Below are 20,340 nucleotides of genomic sequence, written 5' to 3'. Positions count from 1 at the left end.
TGCCAGCCCACACGGGAGCCCATGGGCTGTGATGAGCCCCTGGGGCTGGCACAGCCCACAGCTGCTCTCTGTTTCCCCCACAGCCCCAGGATGCAGCCAGCAGCTGCCCAGAACTGGCTCCAAATGGAGCAGAGCAAGCCAGAGCCTGTCGGCTCAAAGGGCTGCTGGAACCAGGATGGCACCACGGCCCAGGGACACAGCACCGGCCTCAGACAGGCAGAACATGCAGCTCCTGGCCCTTCTGGAGCCTGTCCTGCCAGCACAGTCAGGCTGGGAGCAGCTCATCAGAGCATCCACAGAGATATCTTAGGGGAGAAGGGGGATTTGCAGCTGCCAGCTGGACCCTCTCCTTCTCCCCCTGGTTTTCAGGGCCACTCTGCTGCTCTGGGTGCAGACTGAGTGGAGACCGGAGAAGCAGGAGCAAGTCCCTCAGAGCAGCACAGCCTTGGGGCTATGCCCAAATGCCAGTGATTTATTCCAGCTTCCAGGACACTATTACCAAAGGGTCTCAGCAAATGCCCTGAGGACCCTGATTTAATTAGGTACTACTGCAAGATGAAAGGAGCGGGTTATCCCACTGACAAGTACATCAAAACATCTTTATAGGACATAGGCAATCAGGGTTCTTCAGCCTTTCCATCCCTGGTGTGCTCCTGCCTCCCTGCCTGCACCTGCACTGAGCGAGCAGGGGCGGCTCCCTGCCCTGCCCTTGGAATTCCCATTTCCAAGAAAGACCAGGGATACAGCAAACATTTGTTTTGAGGGAGCCTGCCTGACCCAGGATCTGCTGCCCAGCCCCAGGCTGTGCCAAACAGACAGCATCCATAAGTGGAGTGTGTTTTACCTGATTGCCTGATCCACCAGCACTAAAATGGATCAGAAAGTCTGTGTTTTCACTCTAAGTTTGTTGGTTTCTTCAACCAGAAGTTTTAGCAACTTCTAAATCAAACGTTTTTCAGATTTCAGCAATCCAAACCAAAAGAGTGAGGAACTGCTGTATCTGTTTTGTGGGGCTTTTTCCCCAGAAAAAAAAAAAAAAGCAAAAAGCAGAATTTTTTTAGGAAAATGAAGGCATATTTCTTAAAATACTGCATTTTCCCAAAACCCCAACTACTTATCAAAATTTAAAGTAGGAGCCTTTCTCTCCCAGCCTTCTAAGTCTCTGGAGTTGATGTTCACAGATCTGAGGTCCGAGAGAAAGAAGAGAGGGAGCTGGGAGCTGTGAGGCCACCCAGTCCACGTCCCACACTTCAGTGCCTGCAGCTCCCATGCACCTGTAACCAAGGCTGCTGAGTGCACCCAGGCAGACGGGACACCCGGTCCCTGCCAGCCCTCACTGAACAATCATCAGGCTTTGCAGAAGAAAAATGAAAAAACTTGGACTGAGAAAGCCAAAGGGCTCTGGCTCAGCACCAGGACAAGCTGAAAAAAATGCCCCTCCTCCAGAAGGAGGGAAGGTTTCCGCATCGCAGGCTTTCTATTTAAATTGGACGTTTTACTCAAATATTATTTCTTTTTCAAGATAAGGCTGTTTCACATTCCACTGAAATGATGATAACCTCTGAGCAAAGCATGATTGAATTTGATGATTTCAAAGCCCAGCTCCCTGCCGGCTGATTCCAAGCATTTGGATGGGAGTCAGAGCCTTCTTGTTCCTCGCAGCAGCAGATCAATTGAATGAGACACTATCATTTTCCACAGTCATTTTTGCAGATGAAAGTCACACTTCATTTTTCCCTTTCTGTGTTTGTAAGCTGTAGAGATAAGGATTTCCCACAAGGTTGGAATGAACAGCCTGTTAATTCCACTTTCCCTGCCTGGCTGGCTATCTGAATTGTACCCATCCCTAGGGCTGCCATCCTGCCATCCCATCTCTGCTGCTCTTGAGGGGATCCCTGCAAGCCATAGCCTTGCTTGCCTCAACCCTGATAACCCAGGAAGCCCTGGAGAAAACTGTGTGCTGTCCAGCAGACGCCTTCTCCTTGGAGCTACTGAACGTGTGTGTTCCCTCTTACCCTAATAAGGCATGAAAATGCCTGAGGAAATTCATGTGAGGTGGGTGGAAAACAGATAAAGCCGTGCACCCTCCTCCAGAGTCAGAGCACATCCCGTGTAAGGAGCATGGTGGGCCAAAAATGTGTCAGTGCTGGAACTGCAGCCAGCCTGGATGAGGCTGTTCCAGGAGAGGGCTGGAAGAAAGGGGTGAAGGCATCACACCATCCCTCACCCAGTGACACTGAATCCCTCCAGCCCACAGAGCCTCACACACAGCCCCCCTGTGTGGAAGGACACACGGTGGGGGTCCCACAGCTGGGGTGGGTGTCTGATCCTGGCTCTGGACCCCAGCACTGGGGCTTGCTGTCCCCATGGCCACACTGGATCAGGAGCAGAGAAGACTTCACCCAAACCCTACAGCCCTCTCCCTGCATGGCTCCAGTGGATGAGTGGAATGAGGATCAGGCAGAGGTTTGAAAACAGCAATATTTCTGCAGAGCTGGAGACTGCTGTGCCACACAGAAAGTGGGAGAGTCCCAGCCCTGGGCTTCGGCTGGTGCAGAAATAGATGCCAGAAACTGGGCTTCTATTAACCAAGGGTGATGAAACAAGATTATCCTGTTTATAAACACACCGAGCTCTGTGAGAAGTGTCTTTACTGGGACAGCAGGACTGAGGAGCATCCCCTCAATGCTGTGTCCTGGCACTCAGCTATAGCAGCAGCTGTGTGGCTGCCCTTGTTTCTCCCTGTCCATGTGCACAGTGACTCACTGAATCCTGCCCATGGAAGCACTGAGATGCAGATTTCCACTATGGGGGCTGTTGGGCAGCCAGAATTCCTGAAGCAGCCAGAATACCCAGCCATCGAGGAGCTGTGCTCAGCTCAGGCCACTCCACTGCCTCCAGGTGTGGTTGTATCTTGCTAGGAGTGACCCTTCCACTGCATCCTGTGGGGAGCCCCCCTGCACCTCCATGAGCTTGTCTTTTAAGCCCCCTGAGTGGTCAGGCTGTGACATCTCTGATCTTTGGTGTCCGATCACACAGGTGCAGAAATGCTGCTCCCAACTCCTGTGTCCCTCCCTGGCAAATGGCAGCCAATAACCCACCCAGTGCTGGGAAGAGCTCTGCCCATCTCCTGCCTGCTGCTGCCTCCTAATTACACACCCATCCATCACACACGGAGTTGGGGAGTCCTGGAGCAGAGAGATTGTGAGGCAGGGAGAGCAGAGGAGGATCAGTTGCTCCCTCCTGTCCTGACAGGGACTGTCCTGAGCCACTGCTGCTGCTGCCCACTCTCGCAGGGTGGCCGTGAGCATCCTGGCCTCCTCCAGCTTTAGACCTAAAGGTCTGGGAATGTGCTGAACTCCTGAAGTGTCTAATGCTTCTGCCTCTGGCTAAAAGCACATTTTAAAAAAAACCTAAAGCTTTTCAGAGCAAACCCCAAGTCTGATTCAACAGACCTAAAATCCCAGGTCTGAAATCTGGCCTCAGGGAAGCTGAGCTGTGCTGTCAGCCACAGGAGCGCCAAGGCCACCGTGGCCACTAGCCCAGCACTGCACTAGACACACACCACACCTCACTAAAGAGGTGCCTCGGGAAGTTGTCCCTTTGGCTGCCCACTTCCCCTACCAGCAGCTTGAAGCCCCAAGAGCAGTGGGGACAAGGGCAGAGCTGTGCCAAATAAAGCACCTTCCAAGTGGGAGCACACAGCCGAGCCCCAGCGGCGTGGGCTGCCCCAGCCCCAGCTCTCAGCTGTCACACTCAGGCCGTGCTGATAAAGCCCTGCTCTGCCTGCCCTTATTTAGTCAGGAGCCTCTGCTGACTCCAGCGATTTTGGGACGTCATTTGCACCACACACCCGCGTTCCCCAAGGAGACGCTCGCTGCTGCCCGGCCACGCAGCCTGGAAATGCTGAGCACAGGGAGACAGCGGCGACACTGCCGGGAATGCAGCCAGGCAGAAGAGGCTTGGAAAGTGATACAGGAGCTGTCAAGCGCTCTTGTTATTTGAAGTGAGAGCTAAGATGTGCCCCAAAGTCATGGGTACAGATAGAAAATCAACTTAGGCTTCAAAACAAGGCAAAAGCTCACGCTGAGAACAATGTCCGTGTGTCGGTGGTGGGGAAGCCACACCAGTGTGATTCCTGGCACATCCCAGGCTCACCCTAATGAGCAAACCCCACTGAATCAGGAATTGATGCCCCACACTTCAGAACACAGTCTAGAAATTCCTACAGATACCTACAGATATTACATTAGAACAAAAATAAATCCAAAATATATTCACTTGGAGTTGCACTCTCCAGGCATAAACCACACAGGGGCTACAGGGCCAGCACATGAGGACAAACTGGTGAAGCCCAGCAGCCATCATAGCCTCTAATATCTTGCTGCCCTATTGATCCTGTGACATGGGGCAGATGTATCTGAGGTGTTACTGCCAGGACGTGCACCCGTCAAAGGACCTCAGAGCTTGGCCAGACCCGTGCCTTGCAGGACACATGGCCAAGTCCGTCCATTGATTTTGGTCCAAGTCACTGGGAAGCACAACCACGTGCAGAAGCAGACGTCAGACACTGCTGCAGTGGGACAGAGGTGGGATTTGCAGTATTTACACTCATTTTGTCCTTAAAAAGCACCAAAGAGAAGGAAAACCCCTGTAAAAGCTGCCCAGTTACTGAGCACACATTTCAAAAAAATCAAAGGTTCCCCCTGCAGACAGTCCTTCCCTTCCTCTTGTTTTATTTTATTTTATTTTCATCTGTTCTGAAGAGATGAAAGCCAACCATTTTCATGCTTCTTCTCCCTGTATTCCACAGGACCATCCTCCCCATTTGACAGGCAGACACACACTGCTCCCCAAGCACAAGGATCATCAAGTACCCGGGGTACAAAGCACTCTATTCTGTACCAGCCTGTGTGCCCATAATACTGCAGGGCAGCTGTCCCCTCCTCAGAGTTCTCCAGCCAGTTTGTCTACTTCAGCTCCAGGGAGGTGAAGCCCCAGCTGTGATCCCACATTCTCCCTGTGTTTCCCAGCCACCCCAACTTTTTTTCAAAGGAGTCCCCAGTCAGGATGGATGGTGGGAAAGGGGAGGTTGGAGAGATGTAGCAGGTGCCTTCACCTGGCACTGCAGGAACAGCCGTGTCCTAGCTCTGACAGGAGTCCCTTGGGATCACAGCAGGACAAGTCCTGGAGCACCAGCAGTACAGGGCAGAGATAATGAACACTGGACAGTGTGTGTTAACCCCACATCCATCTGTGGCTACCCCTGGGCAGGGGTGAAGCCACGTCTACCAGCTGCCACAGAGGCTGTGCCCCAAGGTGACTTTTCTCCCGAGCGAGAGCAGCCTGGGTGAGGATTCATACTCCAGCTTCCGTCAGCTCCATGCCTCTAGCTGATCTCCAGAGCTGTTGATAGGCATGCCCAGGGTTTTTTATCCAACATCCGAGCAGCACCAATGGGCTTTGCATGGAGTGAAGCTGGATGGGCTGCTCAGGACAGCATGGCCCCATGCCAAATGATTTTCACTGAAATAACGAGAAACGGAGCTATTCCCTCAGCTGACAGTGAGAAGATGTCCTCAGCTACTTGCACAACTGGGAAAGCAGCTGCACTGCCAACCCAGGAGGATTCAGGAGGGAGCTGAGGAGGCCAGGGCAGCACTGCTGGGGCAGGAGAGGCAGTAGGGCAGGCAGCAGCTGGCTCTGCCCACGGCCCTGGCTGGAACACCCAAAGTGAAACAGCAGGTGGGACAGGAGCTGTGAAGCAGCCTGGTGCCTCAGACACCCTCAGAGTGGAGCATGGGACAGGGGAGGTTTGGTGACCACACTGACCATCGTCCCTGGCTGCTGCTGCTCTCAGCCCAAAGCTCACAGACAGGGCACCCCTCAGTGCTGCTGACAGCCTCCAGCCGTGCACCCCAGAGCTGAGCACGTGCCTGGGATTCCTGTGGTGCAACTGGCTGAGGCAGCTTCCAGTGCTTGGGCTTGTTTTCCTCGGAATTTCTATCCCTAAAGGGCCTTTTATGGTGCAAAAGGGAGAAATCTGGCCTGGCATTTCACCCCCAGACAGCAGAAGGCTGGATGTTAGGGCAGTTTAGTTCTGCAAGGGGCTCCCCTGAGTGCTACAAGCAAATGAAGCTCAAACATCCATGTACAACAGCACAGGTGAGCAGGGGTAGTTGGGAATTTGCACAGCCCACCTGCTGTGTCCTGGTAATTAGTGCCTAGTAATCATCTTACACATCTTACACATCTTCCCCCAGGAAAGGATGGGTGTAGCCTCAAAGGCATTTTTTTGGGTAAGGGGCACACTACCATCTGAGGAGAAATGTAAAGGCTCCATCTAGAAAGCTCCACCTTACAGTTATGAGCTCAGGCAGTGCTAATGATAGTGCAGCCCTTCTATAAACTGTAATAATCCGTTTTCACAATCTGTCCGCAATTTCTCTGCCCTGGGTGTGGAAACTGAGGCAAGGTTCAAGGCCAAAGCAAAAGGTGGTAGCAGAGCTGGGGTTTAAACTAAGGACCTTCTCCAGGAAAAATAATGTAGATTTACTCTCTATCCCAGATCTGAGGTGAAAGGAGGAGGGAGAAGAGCACGAGTCAGATTTACAAAAGGCATCAGGTAGAGAGAGTGGCTCTGCCCTGGGCAACACACACCAGGAATAAACACTGATGGAAACACTGAGCTAAAGTTTACAGGACGGGGAGCCTGAATTCCCCTTTCCCAGCGGGTCCAGCTCAGCTGGAAGCAGTGCCGCAGGAACAGGACTGGGGTTCCACACTGCCAGCAAGCACAGCGATCCCTTCCCTGCCCAGCAGCCATACCACTGCAGGGTCTGCTGGCTGAGGACTCTCTGGAGGAAACCAGCTTCCACTCTTATTTCCTCCAGCTCCAAGGTTTCCTTAATAGGAAATTATTCCCCGGCCGCACTGGGGAGGGATGCAGTCCCCGCCAGGGCAGCGGGTGCATTCCAGCCCCTGATTGAAAACACTGCAGAGCCGCTTTTGATCCAAAGTGTAAATAGTGTATAATAAAAAGAGGTTTGTGTAAACCAGCCAAGCTCTCGGGGAGCAGCATTCGCAGCTCCAGCCTCCTTATTCACGCCGTGGCCACACGCTTTTCCCGGGCACGGCAAAGCTGGTGTCGGGCTGAGCCTGCCCTGCCAGGAGGATTCAGGGCCCCACACCACCCCAGCCTGTTATTTTTATCCTAGCTGGCCCTGCATGGAACTTCACTTGCAATCCTGCTGGGTTTTCTCCACCAGTCCCTGAGGCAACCGGGTTTTGTTAAAAAAAAAACCCAGTCATGCTCCCCACAAAAGCTTGGAGAAGAAATGGCTGCCAGGAGAGTAAAGCAGGGGTTTCTCCAAGGAGCAGAATGGGGTTTGGGAATAGGTGTCCTCATTTATCTCCCCCATCTACTTGATAATGAAGTAACTGATAATTAAACAGGAATTAAATAGAGTGAGACAGGACCGCCATGGAGTCACAGCCACTGCCCAGCAGCTGAGCAAAGCCTGTGCAGGGTGAGGATTTCTTGGAGAGGCCAGGTGAAACCTCAAGGACTGTTACGACCACTTTTCCCCAAGAGGAGAAAAGTGAAGGCTCCAACCCTGCCTCCCAGACCTTTGTTGTCTGCGGGGTTGGCTCTGAGACTGGCAGGAATGCTTCAGGGGGAGCATGCTGCCAACACAGCTCAGACACAGGCAGGGATGTGAGCTGGAGGAGGAGAATTTCCCCTGCCCTTTCCAGGCAGACTCTGAAGCCACTCTTATTTCCTCTCTCCTCCATCCGAGGAGGGACAGTGGAGCAATTACACTCAGCTGCTAAACTTGACAACCCTAACGCATCCCACAAACTCCCCACAGAGCCACGCCAGGGCCAAGCTGTGTTCTGCTGCAGCTCCAGTTTGTCTAGGACACATCTTGCTGCTCACGAGCCTGTTGGATTTACCACAATCAAACCCCACTGTTTCTCATGCTGCCCCAACAATGCCCAGCAGCTCTGACAGCCCAGCACAGCATCAGGATGCTCCCTGTCCTGCTGAGTGCCAGGGCTGGCAACAGTTCCTGCTGTCCAGCACCTCCCCTCTGGACCAGGGCTGCAGGGGGACAGGAGAGGGGATGAGAAAAAGGACAGCTCCTGAACACGAGGGATGGGGACCATCACCACGGGAACCTGGGCATTGGAGCTCCAAGCACCCACCTGGATGCTGCAATCTCTGACTTCTGCCGGGCGATGGCCGCAGCCCTCTGAGCCCCCTCCACGCTCCTGTCCACCTTCTGCCGGATCTTGGCGCTCTTGAGGGGTATCACACGCTTCTTCATGCCCTTGACCAGGACATTGTGGCGGTACTTGCCCTCCTCCTTCTTGCCATCGGGCAGCGTGGTGCAGCCGTAGCCGTGCCGCAGGTTGTCCAGCCACTCGCCCTCGTACTTGAGCCCGCTGGACCGCTCGCTGACGCCGAAGCCAGCGCGCTTGTCGTTCTTCCACTCGCCCATGTAGGTCTCCGTGGTGGTGGCATCGATGTCGGACTCGAAGGGGGTGTATTCCTCGCCCTCGGCGCCCTCGCCCAGGCTGACAGTGGAGGTGGCGTCACTGGCAGCCGAGCTGATCCCACTCTCGCTCTTCAGGAAGCTGACGCGGCTCTTCTGGCTGGCCAGGGACGACTTGGACTCGGACTTCTTCAGCTTCCCCAGCAAGGAGCCCCTGCGGAAGAGCCCCCCTTTCTTGGGCTTGCCGGCCTCGGCGTCCGCGTAGAGGCTGAGGGCGAAGCCGCCACGGGTGATGGTGGGCGAGAGGGGCAGGCTCTCGGGGTTGGCGGCGGGCGAGTCCTGCTGGGGCAGGGTGCCGTTGCTGTGCTCGCTGCGCAGGGAGGACAGGGATGTGCGCAGCGGGGAGCGCACCACGGAGGCCATGCCGTAGGGCACGCTCTGCCGCACGCCGTAGCCGTGCCGCATGCCGTTGGTGAACTGGCCCTGGTACGTGCCTGCAGGAGACAAGAGGGGCAGGGTAAGAAAGCAGCTTGGTCCTGGGAGAGCAAAGGGAGGTGAGCTGTGGGGTTGCACCGACCCCAACCCCACTGGTGCTCACCCACATGTTAAAGCATCGGTGCCTAGGGAGCAGAGGACACCAGCCCAAGAGGCTCTGCTGGCAGGTGACAGCTCGCTGGAAAGGGACTGAGGCACCAGGGGACACTGGTGCAAACCCAAAGCCACTTACTGTATGGGATCTGGATTTGCATCCAGAGCAGGGAGTGGGAGGCAGCCCCGAGGGGCGGAGTTTGGGCTGTGCAGAGGGTGGCAGCAGCCCCAGCGGGCATCTGAGCTGCAGTGGCACATCTCTCCTTGGCTTGATGACAGTCCCTTTCAGCCTGTTCTGCAGTCTGCCACTTGCAGGCTGCCAGGACCATCTCTAGACCCCTGAGTCAGGATCCCACATGTCCATTGACTGCCCTGGTACCTGAAGCCACATCTCCTTGGTGCTGACATATGGCTTCTCTGAGTTCCCAAGATCAAGGCTTGTGCCACACTGCACAAAGAAAGAGATGGGCAAAAAAGGGAGGAGAGAAGCAGCTCTTTGTGGGGTTCCTTCAGCTCTGCCCCAAAAAGCATCACCCCACCACACTCCTCCCGACCCAGCTCAAGAGGGCAGACGATGATGGGAGACAAAGAGAGGATTGTGTTCACCGTGGCCAGGGCTGCACCTTGGGTACAGGACCCTGCTAAGGACCAGCAGGACTTTGGCAGTGACACCTTGAAGGACTGGGACACTGCTCCTCTCCAGACCCCCTGATCCCAAAGGTGAGCACACTTGCAGGCTCCAGCAGAGCGGAGACCCCCACTCTGACTTTTCTTACCAGGATGTCAAGAGACTTAAATTAGCTGCATCAGAAGCCCCACAAGAAGAGCTCCTGGGAAGGGCAGGGGGCTGGTGGGGCAAGAGACAGCCTTCACCCATAACACCCACCATGCCAGCACAGGGAAGGTCAGAGCATTTCTGAGCCCTGTGGGATGGGATGGGATGGGATGGGATGGGATGGGATGGGATGGGATGGGATGGGATGGGATGGGATGGGATGGGATGGGATGAGATGGGATGGGATGGGATGGGATGAGCCATTTTCCCAGCCTGGCTCTTGTCAGTCTATAGATGCAGTTGCCTCAGAAACCAGCAAACCACCCAAAACAAAGCAGCATTCCACTCTGCTCCTGGCATTACAGGTCCTGGAATGGGCCATCCTACCCCAGACCAGCACCCTGTGGAAGAGAGGCTGCCAGCAGCTCTCTCAGCTTGGGGCACAGGCAGAGGGTGATGGGGGAGCACAAATGCCTTTGGAAAGGCCACTCTATTCCTTTACTCTCCCAGGTACTGCTTCATGTAAGCAAAGGGTCAGCTGTGCTGGGGGTATTTTCACTGACAAATGTCCTAAACCTCGTTTGCAAAAAGCAGTGACCTACCAGAAGACACGTGATTTTGGGAGAGCAAGCACTCCCATGGTCCTGGGGAGGCTCAAATGAGATGGAAGGGGGTGACCCATCTTCAAGGCATTAATCTCCCCCCTCAGACACTATTACTGAGCCCAGGGATGACCCTGCTCCCCAAGGAACAAATCCAGTTCCTTCTTTGGCGATTGTGGGAGTGCATATTTTACAGTCTCCCAGGCTACTTCTGCAGCATAATCTCTCCCCCCAAGCTTCAGGTTTCGTTGAAATCCTCTTTGGACCCGCCTGTGGAGTGTTAACTTACAGTGCTGAGGGCCAGGAAAGACAAGAAGTGCCCGAGTGAGCAGCAGCTGCTGCCCTGGGTGAGCTGCCCCCAAGCCAGCCCCTACTCACCCTGCAACACAGAGATTTTGGGGTCCCCATGAACAGTTGGTCTCCCCTACAAAAAAAGTAGGGATTCATGTAGTACAGAGTATTTGCAGACTGCAGCCAGCCATGGGGAGCCATTTGCCAGAACAAGGGGCCATTGCCCATTTTCTTGGCAGAGCTTGAAGCTCTGCGAGGGAAAAATAAGGAAAAATAAGCATGGATTTGGGCACGAGCCTGGAGTCAAGGACCATCACTGGAGATCCCAGGCATCGGGGCGTGTTCCTCACTGTGCTCCCAAATCCCTGCCTGTAAAATGGTGATGAGTCTTCCAAGTGCAAACTGAAGTTCAAGAGACCCCCATAGTGCCCCATGTCCCTCCCTGGTGAGGTCAGTGCTCCATCCCACTCGCCCAGCCAGCGAGAAGGGCTGACACACGATCAGGGTGACATTGGAGACCTTCTCCTAGGATGGGAACAACTTCACACGTATCAGGCTGCAGCTGATAATGCCGCCATGTTAATTCCCTGGAAAAGGAACTTCGGAAAAGTCTTGCAGGTTAAGGGGGTTCAGCCACTCCTCAGGGGTCAGACCAGAGCAGCTGCTGCACTCCAGCAAATCCCCAGCCCCCCTGTCCCCCTGAACAGCACCAGAGCCAGCTGGGTGGGAAAAGCCACATGGCACAGTGGGTCTCCAGGGAGCAGGGATGGGGGTGCCACCCTCAACACAGGGCTCAACACCAGCTCTGCAGGCTGGTCTCTGCTCCCTGATTTCAGCTGCTACAGCACAAGCAACATCGTCCCTGTGACCAGAGGTGCCAACCTTGCCTGGATGAACGGAGGGCACTGACACAGTGCTGCCCACGGCTGCTCAGCCAAGGCGGGGGTGAGCAGGCACTGCCATGTCCGTGTCATGCTGCCATTCCCTGCCCGGCTGAGGCTTCGTGCCAGGGCAGGGCCATAAACCACCCCTGGAGCGGAGCCAGAGGCTGCGGGGAGCGGCTGGAGGCGCCGGCGGCCGTGCGTCAGGGCACGCAAGGTTTGAGCAGAGCCAAGCCCTGCCTCACCAGCACGGCCCAGTGCAGTAAGCTCAGGAGAAAATGGGGCTGTGCAAAATCTCTCTGCAGCAGGGTTGCAGAGCCACCGAGCCACCACCACACCCCAACACCAAAACAGCCTGGGCAAGGGGGGACGGGCAGCACACAGAGCTGTCAGCCAGGCTGCCACAAGCTCACACACATCTGAGGTTCTGCAAAAAATAATTAAAAAGCAATGGATGTGGAACAAATAAATCTCTGTTTAGGATGAGAATGGGACAGAGCCCACTTCCCTGCCTCCCGAGCCTTGGTGATTCATCAGGGCAGTGAGACAGAGTCACATCATCCCATTGGGGTGTGATTACTGTGGGACAGGACCTCAATAATCCTTTACTGGCTGCATTTTTACTTGTCCTAATGACAAAAACCACCGGCTCCTCTGCAGCCCCCAGGAATACAGTTCATCACCTCTGCACAGCCTCAACAAGGGGATGCTGCCAGGATAACTTCATAGGACAGGAAGGATTAAATTGTAGGTTTGATGGAAATTACATCCCTGCAGCCTTTACCTCCAAACACTCCAAAGGGGTGGGAGCACCCTCTGCTTCACCCTGGCAGCAGGATGGGATGGTGCATGCCTGCATCAAATGCAAATGCTTCAGCTCCCGGTGCCCTCCAGCCCGGCAGCAAGATCCCATCCCCAGCAGTGACACACTTCCCCTTCCCAGCCTGTCTCAAGGCTCCCATATAATTAGTGATGAATGTAAATAATACAAACAACTATGTAAATAATGCACACAGCTCAAATTGGATCCCTGCCCTACAGTCCCCTGCTGTCACCCAGATACTGCGATGACAGGCAGGTTAGAACTCAGTGTAAGTGGCCAGGGACATTTAAACAATGCACAGCACCATGTGCAGGACAGGCCAGCAAAAACTGAGTGCTGCTTTTTGGTGCCAGCAGTACTGTCTGGTGGGTCCTGCTGGAAAAGAAAGGCAAAGAAAACTACATAGAGAGGTAAAAAAATTCACTATATTAATTCATGGGTCACACTAAGCCAGGCAGGAGCTTTGGCACAGAGGCAGCAGACAAAAACCAGCACCATCATGGCTCTCCCGGGCCCCTTTCCTCCTTTCCCAGCCACAATCCCATGGGTGGTGCTCCTTCTGCCCCAGTCCAGGCCCCTTTCCACTGCACTTGCCCTGCCACAGGGAGGAGTTGTGCTGCTCCATATCACTCATTTCATCTCACCAGTAAAGCACTTCTGCATTTCTTTTCCCCTCTTCTGTGGTCTTGTGATCACTGACTGGTCTAATTGTTTCCCCGTGGTTAATTGACACTGCTGTTTTCCTTAGCACCCTAAAGAACAAATTGCAGCATCAAAAATAAGTTGGTTTTAGGCTGCTGTGATTGCAAGTGAGGTTTTTCCCCCCCATATAGATACATACAAGCACTTATTTGTACAGCAAAGACAGGCTTTGGGGTGGATCATGGGTATGCAGTACAATTCACCATAAGCAGTGAGATTTTTTTTCTGCAGTAAGACTTGACTCAGGGTTTTGACTCACAGTCAAATGTACAAAACATCCAAAAAATGAGGCCTTCCTTACAGCATGGACAAAACTCACCAGGCAAAGCCAAATAACTACATGTTTACTCATGTCTTATGTTGCAGAACAATGAGCTCCTTCATACTACACCTTCCACAACCCCACTCACTGTCTGCTTCAGCCAAAGCATTCTGCCCCTGTAAGAGCTCTGAGCCCTTCCCTGGTGACAGCAGGACACACAAATACATCCAGCTCGGATGCCCAAAGAAATATATCAGAATGTCACTGTATCTGCCCAGCCATCCCAGGGGTTCTGATACCCTTGGCTGATTTCAATCCATGTTACAGAAGGCTCCTTAAAGCCATCAGTCTCCCATAGCTTTAACAAAAATAGGCTTTTGGTAGTGGGGAGAGAGTGAATAACCCACACAGTGCCCAGGCTGAACTGTACCATGACCCTGGTTCTTATTAGACACCAAAAATCTACGTGAGATTTCAAAAAGCTTTACTCCAGATTTGGGCTTTTTTTAGCCACCAATCTTGGCCAGACACGAGATTCAAACACAGACAACCCTATAAGCATATTTTAAAATGTAAATTTTTATGTATGTCTATATATATATGCATATATAAAAAGTTAAAGTCTATTTTAAAACATCAGAATCAGCTACATTTCCCCGAAATCTGCAAGCAGCCCAACCATGACCTAAAGTTTCTGACAACCTGGCAAGAGCTGCACATTCCCAGAACCCTTTTCCTCGTGTGGCTGGCTTCCAAGGGACTTGGGAATCGTGTCCCCTACTCAAGGGACGGCAGATATCCAAAGCCTTTCCAGATGTTTATCTTGGCAACCTCAAATTCAAACATTAACAGGTCCCATTAGCACTCTGGCCACATCTGGATCTTGCAGGTGGTTACTGTGTGCAGGTGAGGAGACAAAAGAGGAAAAGGTCCTGCAGGTCAGTGAGACCATTCCACCCCTGTCCTACAGGTGGGAAGCTGGATGGTGCTCCCTGGCTTTGGCTGCAGTTTTCTACATGTTCCTGTGCCATCAGAGAGGCTCATGCATTGAATGAACAGCTCAGATCAGCCAGGGTACGATGACCCAGCACACGGAGCAGCCGCTGGGCACCCCAGTACAACCCTCGTGAGCCTCATGGGGCTGAGCTCAGTGTTTTGGCAAGGCACATCTTCATGGATCAGGGCTAAACTGCCAGCCTCGAGTGGCACCAGGGATCATGCAGCTGGCACGTTCTTGGGTGTGGGACAACACCCCGGGGAGTGCTGTGCTGACAGAAGCAGGATATTCTATATCCTTACAGGAGAAAGCATTGGCTCATCTTTCCCGCTCTTCTCCCCCAAGATTTCAGTCCAATATCTAATCAAACTCGTATGTCAAGTCTTAACACCCAAAATTCTCCCCCAGAACATTAACTGGAATGCCAGAAGCCCTTCACCCTTAGAAGGATTTGCGTTTTAGGAAGCAGCAAGGAAGCAACTGTGCAAGTTCAAAGGAGACCTTGACATCTCCAGAATGAAATTCCCCACGGCAGCCGTTGCTGACAGTCACTTGCTTGCTGCTCTTTACTCATCAGAGCACATCTTCCACTTCACCTACACATCTTCTGGCCTCATGTGAAGGTTCTGTGCACCAAACTGGCCATGCAACCTCCTACCTGTTAAACCATTCCACAGCCACAGGACAGAGAGGGGAGAAAATTTAAGGAGCTGGAGGGAGGGATGTGTCAGTTAATATCTGTACCTCCAACATCCAAGGGCACAAGGAAAATGGGTCAACTTCAAGACTCTGTTCCCAGGCTTAAAGTCAGCCACAAACCCACACAACTCATTGAGAAATACTTAGGAAAAACATAGCCCTGAAAGCCACTCTTGAATGAGTCCATTTTTCTAATGCCTATAAATGTGATGCTTTTCATTCTGAAGATTTATATTACTATGGGTATTTTGCTTTATAAACTAACTCCAGTGCCTGTCCTAGATAAATATAGATGCAATTTTGATCTGTATTTTGAAAGGTATTTCTTTCAAATCACTCTCTCTATTTAGCTATCCTAAATGGGGCAGCCCGGAACATTACAGTGCTGAAGAGCTACAAAATTACTTGCACAGAAATTCTTGCAATGTTTCTAACCCCAGAATTGCCACTAATGCAAGAACACAATTAGACCAAGCATTTACAGAGCACAACAAATATCTGACTACATGGTGCAGCTGTATAGTAGCAAGGGTTGAAAGCTTCCAAATAACCGAAGGGATTTATTTTGGGGAAGGGCGTGTGGCTACATATTCTAAACAGCTTAGATAGACTCAAAACTCTTTGCAAAGCAGATGTGCAGGCAGCCCATCAGAGGCGTGCAGGCAGTGTTTAATGCATAGGGAAAGCAGGCTGTGATGCTGTGGGTGGCTTATATCTGACACAACGACATTCACAGCTCGCTGCCTGGTGGGTGAGTGCACAGCTCGCTGTGGTCATGCACCAGCTGGGACTTTCTGGGCTGGTTCAGCCAGAAGCTGCAATAACCACTCCTCGTGGAACCAGGAGTCAAAGGCTACATAAAATCAGGTTGGTTAGTGTTAACTACCAATACAGGCACTTAAGAGCAGCTTGGGGCAATGCTCCTGCTGCTCCTCCCTCGTGTCCGCAGACAGTGAGCCACGCGTGCTGCATCCAACTGGGAAAATCCGGGCACGCACACATTGACGAGATGGCTGCACCCCAAGCTCCCCTTCTTGATTGAAGCACCCCAATGGCTCACTGTAGGACACTGTGCCTGTCTAGAGCTCACTAGTGGGGACAGGGCCAGGTCACCTCTTCAGCAGGGACAAAACATGAAACCTCTGTTGTCACAGGCTGGGTATGACGCTGTTCATCCCCCTCCCATTCCCTCTGGAGCCACCCTTACCTCCGTCAGCGTAGGTCTCGGTGCCGTAGCCATCCTGCAGGCCATTGTTCCATGTACCCTCGTACTTGGCTCCGCTGCTCATGCTCTGCCTCGCGCCATACCGTCCCTTAAAGCCATGGGTCCACTCGCCTCTGTAAACCCACCGTCCTTTGGTCTCGATTCCCAGGCCGTGCCTCTTGCCTTGGGACCAGTAGCCTTCGTAGGTGTTGCCACTGGGCCACGTGTATATGCCCACGACCTCGAAGCCGTAGTTCCAGGAGCCTGAGTACTCCCCCTGGCCCTTGGGACCGGTGCAGATGCCATGCCCGTGGGCTTTGCCCCCCTCCCAGCCCCCGCAGTAGGCGCCTCCATCATCGAAATCAAACCTGCCGCCGCTCATGGTGCCCTCCGGTGCCCCTCAGCCGGGCAGCGTTCCCAGGGGCAGCGCTCCGGGGCTCCCGCATCCCCGGAGGGAACGGGCTGGGCGCCGGGAGCGGCCGCTCCTGCCTCGCCCGGCCCGGCCGAGGGGCTGGGGCACGGGAGGAGAGAGAAATTGGAAGAGAGGGAGGGGAGAGGGGCGGGCCGAGCCCCAGCCCCCCCGTAGGGGCAGCCGCTCCGCGCCGGTACCTGCCCCGCGGGCACGGGCATGGGCCGCCCGGGGAGCCGCCCCCGCGGCAGAGGGAGGGATGGGGGTCCCGGTCCCCGCGGCGGAGAAGGGATGGGGGTCCCGAGCCGGCCGCTCTCCCCCGCCCGGCCGCCGCCGCCCGCCCCGTCCCGTCCCGCTCTCCTCCCCCGCCGGGAGAAAGGTCAGCGCTGCCCTAACAAGGCCATCGGATCCCAGGAGCTGCTCCCAAAAATAACCCCCCGGAGTCCGGCCCCCGCCTCGGGGCCCTTTTATGAAGGAGGGGAGAGAGACACATCCCACCCCCCCGCCGTCCCCCGCCCCGGGCAGGGATCCAGGCGGAGAAGAGGCTGGGAAAGTAAATGTCTGCTTAAAATAGAGCCTGGGAAGGGGCCGCTGCGCTCCCCCCGGGCCTGCAGCCGCTGTCCCGCTCCGCCGGAGCGCCGCGGGATGCGGGGACGGAGCGCCCGGGACAGCTCACTCACACCGTGTGTAACTGGACAGAGGTAGAACAAGGAGTTAGAGCCCAGCCGTCACCCGAGTGCAGCGTACAGCTCACTCAGCCCCTCCGCTGCTTCCCAAGTGACTTTCCAGAGCTGCTTTATGGTAATGAAAGGAGATCACCAGTAGCCATTTGCCCCTCTCTCCCAAACAACAACAAACTTCCCAAATTTCCTTCTGTTTAACAGCCAGCAGCAGAATTTAGTCGATCTGTGGAAAAGATCACAGACAGCTGCAGACACACAGAGTAGGGACAGGACACCTTGTGTGTAGTAATGTCACCAAATACAGATGGCAGAGGACGAGAAATGATAATCCAAGCCCTCCATTCTTGCAGCACGCCCATCCCATTCCTAAAGACACTGTCACAGCAAGACCACGGACAAATGACCTTCCCTTACTGACTACCACGCTGAGAAGCTGCAGGAGGTGTGGGGTGTTATCAGCCCTTCCAGGGGAGATCCCAAACCCCCCCCCTCCCCCCCAAACTCTGGGACAAAGCTGCTACAAACAGCGGTGGGTTCAGACTCGTGTAACAGTTTTACAACTCGGACAACCTCCTCACTGGCATTTCTAGGAAGAAAAGGTACAGAGGAACCACCCAATATATAACTGCAAGAGAAGCTGTGTGTATGGACAGCACATAAACACAGAACACCTGCAGGCATAGGTGAGAAGGACCAAGTTACAAAGTTAATTACAAAGGACTCCACTTTTATTCAGCCACAGGAAGGAACTGGCTCTTTGGTAATGGACTCCAGTGTGACTCAGAAGAGCCACTTGGCAGAACCAGCCCTCTAAAGCTTTCTTTCTAAAAAAGTCAGATTTTGAAATAGGCTCAAGTTAAATTTTTTCGTTGTTGTTTTAAACTAAGCTTTTAGACTACTTAGGCAAGTTTTCAAGGTTCTTGCTGCATGATTAAGGGCCAAAAATTCACATTTTCTCAAAGCAAAATCAGAGGGTTTTGCTCTGTGGTTTCTGGGAAGACCAAAACATCTTAAAACACCTTGTAGTAACAGAAGAGAAAGCGTTAAGGCAGTGGTTGCAGCAATTCATGATCTTCTATTCCACAGTGTTCCAGCACTTACGAGCCCAAAGATGTCGTAACTGTCCCAAGAGGATGCCAAGCTCAGGACTATTGTAATTATTTACTTAGCAACTTCTCCTAATTACATAGCACAGTTGTGAACTGATTGCACACTTTGTTTAAACATTAATAACTTATGCAGATTTTGGCATTTAAAGAGCTCTTGTTGACCGCCAACAAACCCACACAAAATTCAGAAAGCACTGACAGTCTGTGTGCACCAAGGCACCACACAGAACTGCTCGTTTCTTCATTGTGGCAGAAAAATTCCCATTCTCCCCTGAAGACTGAGCTGGCTGCAGCAGCCAGCCCTGGCCTGGGGCTGACCTCTAGTGGCACTGCTCGTGTCCCTTCCCAGTCAGCTCACATCTTTCTGCTCTCTATTTTCACATCTCCTGGATTTCAATCCACTTTAACACAGTTCTGAGCAGTGGACAGTGCAATTCTAAACCCTGCAGTACAGGTTTGTGGTCACTAATGAATGAAATGGTAAAAGCAGTGCAGTCTTCGAAGGCACTTCAGCCCCACAATGGTGCTGGGGTTGGAATTTTCATTTGAGAACAGTTAAGAATAATTATTTGAGAAATAAGGCCATTCTGCACTTTGCGCCCAGTTTTGTAGACAACAGTTACCAAAAAATTGTCTTGAATTCAGAACACAGGTGGCAGAAATGCAGCTATTGAAGAGCAGGGAGAGATGTGGGACCCAGGTACATTCTGCATGGTGTAGGTGACACTTCAGAACTGGCAAAACAGGTAAACTTGTGTGGCCACTTGTTCTAAGACACCGAGTGCTGCCACAGAAATTACCAAAAAACAACAAAAAACCAAACCCACCCCAAGAGTAACACCAAATGATTTTGCAGGAAAATGTTTGTCTCCATTACTTCTCCAGACCTTACAGGTCAGAAAATTTGAGGTACTGCAAATAGTAAAGACAAACCAAACACAACTTTTCTCTCCCTCGACAAATTATCTTATTTGATAGGATGCTCCTTTGCTAGACACTCATAAAAGAGACACTGGGGTGATGCACACTATGGATGGAGAGCTGCTTGCTTCTGAAGCAGTAAATTCCAGGAAGAATCCAAAGCTGGACCGGGCAGCTAAAGTGATGATGGTTTAGAAAGACTGGAGTGGAGAGACAGTGCTCACGATTTCCCTACAACTGACAACTGCTCACTCCAGTCTGTGGGTCTTAATACCTGAAGGAAGGGTAATACTGGTCCTATAAAGCACACTAAAAAAGAAGCTAAAAAACCCCCCAAACTGGCAGTGTTTGAATTAAAACCACTGAAACAAGCAAATGCTGGTGTGGTCACCATAAAAAATACAGTGAGCAGAGCCCATGGCCTCCCTTTTCCTTTGGTTAACCACAGCACCAACTCCCCCAAAGAATGCAGGTTTCTCCTGCTGCAGACAAGTCTCTAAGGCCTGCTGGAAATTCAATAAAAGGTTTGCTTTCCACTTTTCCAGTAATTGTACCAAAGGGAGGATAGGAGATGGTCACACTCCTTTACGAAATAAAATCAAAGACACAAGCATCCAAAACCACAAGCCTGAGTCTTACAACCTGAGGTCAAAGTGATTTCAAAGAAGCTGAATGACACCAAGTGTCTCACAAGAAAAGCTCTAATCACCAAGCAATCTAGGGACTCTTCTCCAATGAAGTAAAAAGAGGATTTTGAAAACAAAGCAGAATTAAGTGTTCTGTCTCTTAAGCACAGGCAGGTACGCTCTAGGTACATTTACCACATTATCTATTCCAAGCTTAAATTATAATGCTGAAACTAAACTGTTTGTCCAGCTTAAATAATCAACATCAGC

General features: G+C 52.6%; 1 protein-coding gene across 1 annotated transcript in view; it reads right to left on the bottom strand.

Annotated features, from left to right (window-relative positions):
• JPH2 (junctophilin 2) overlaps window positions 1–17,051 on the bottom strand; it is a 31,809-nt gene extending 14,758 nt beyond the window's left edge. Inside the window, exons 1-2 of the mRNA XM_069034260.1 lie at window positions 16,326–17,051; window positions 8,209–8,992 (exon numbers count right to left, since the gene is read on the bottom strand). Coding sequence (XP_068890361.1) covers window positions 8,209–8,992; window positions 16,326–16,704 — 1,163 coding nt within the window. The 5' untranslated portion in view covers window positions 16,705–17,051. The remainder of the gene's footprint in view (window positions 1–8,208; window positions 8,993–16,325) is intronic.
• Between the last annotated feature and the right edge of the window lie 3,289 nt (window positions 17,052–20,340).

The sequence above is a fragment of the Aphelocoma coerulescens genome, chromosome 20 (genome assembly GCF_041296385.1).
Source record: "Aphelocoma coerulescens isolate FSJ_1873_10779 chromosome 20, UR_Acoe_1.0, whole genome shotgun sequence".
NCBI lineage: Eukaryota > Metazoa > Chordata > Aves > Passeriformes > Corvidae > Aphelocoma > Aphelocoma coerulescens.
The sequence above is the reverse complement of the archived record's forward strand: the minus strand, read 5'-3'. Positions and strand labels throughout refer to the sequence as shown.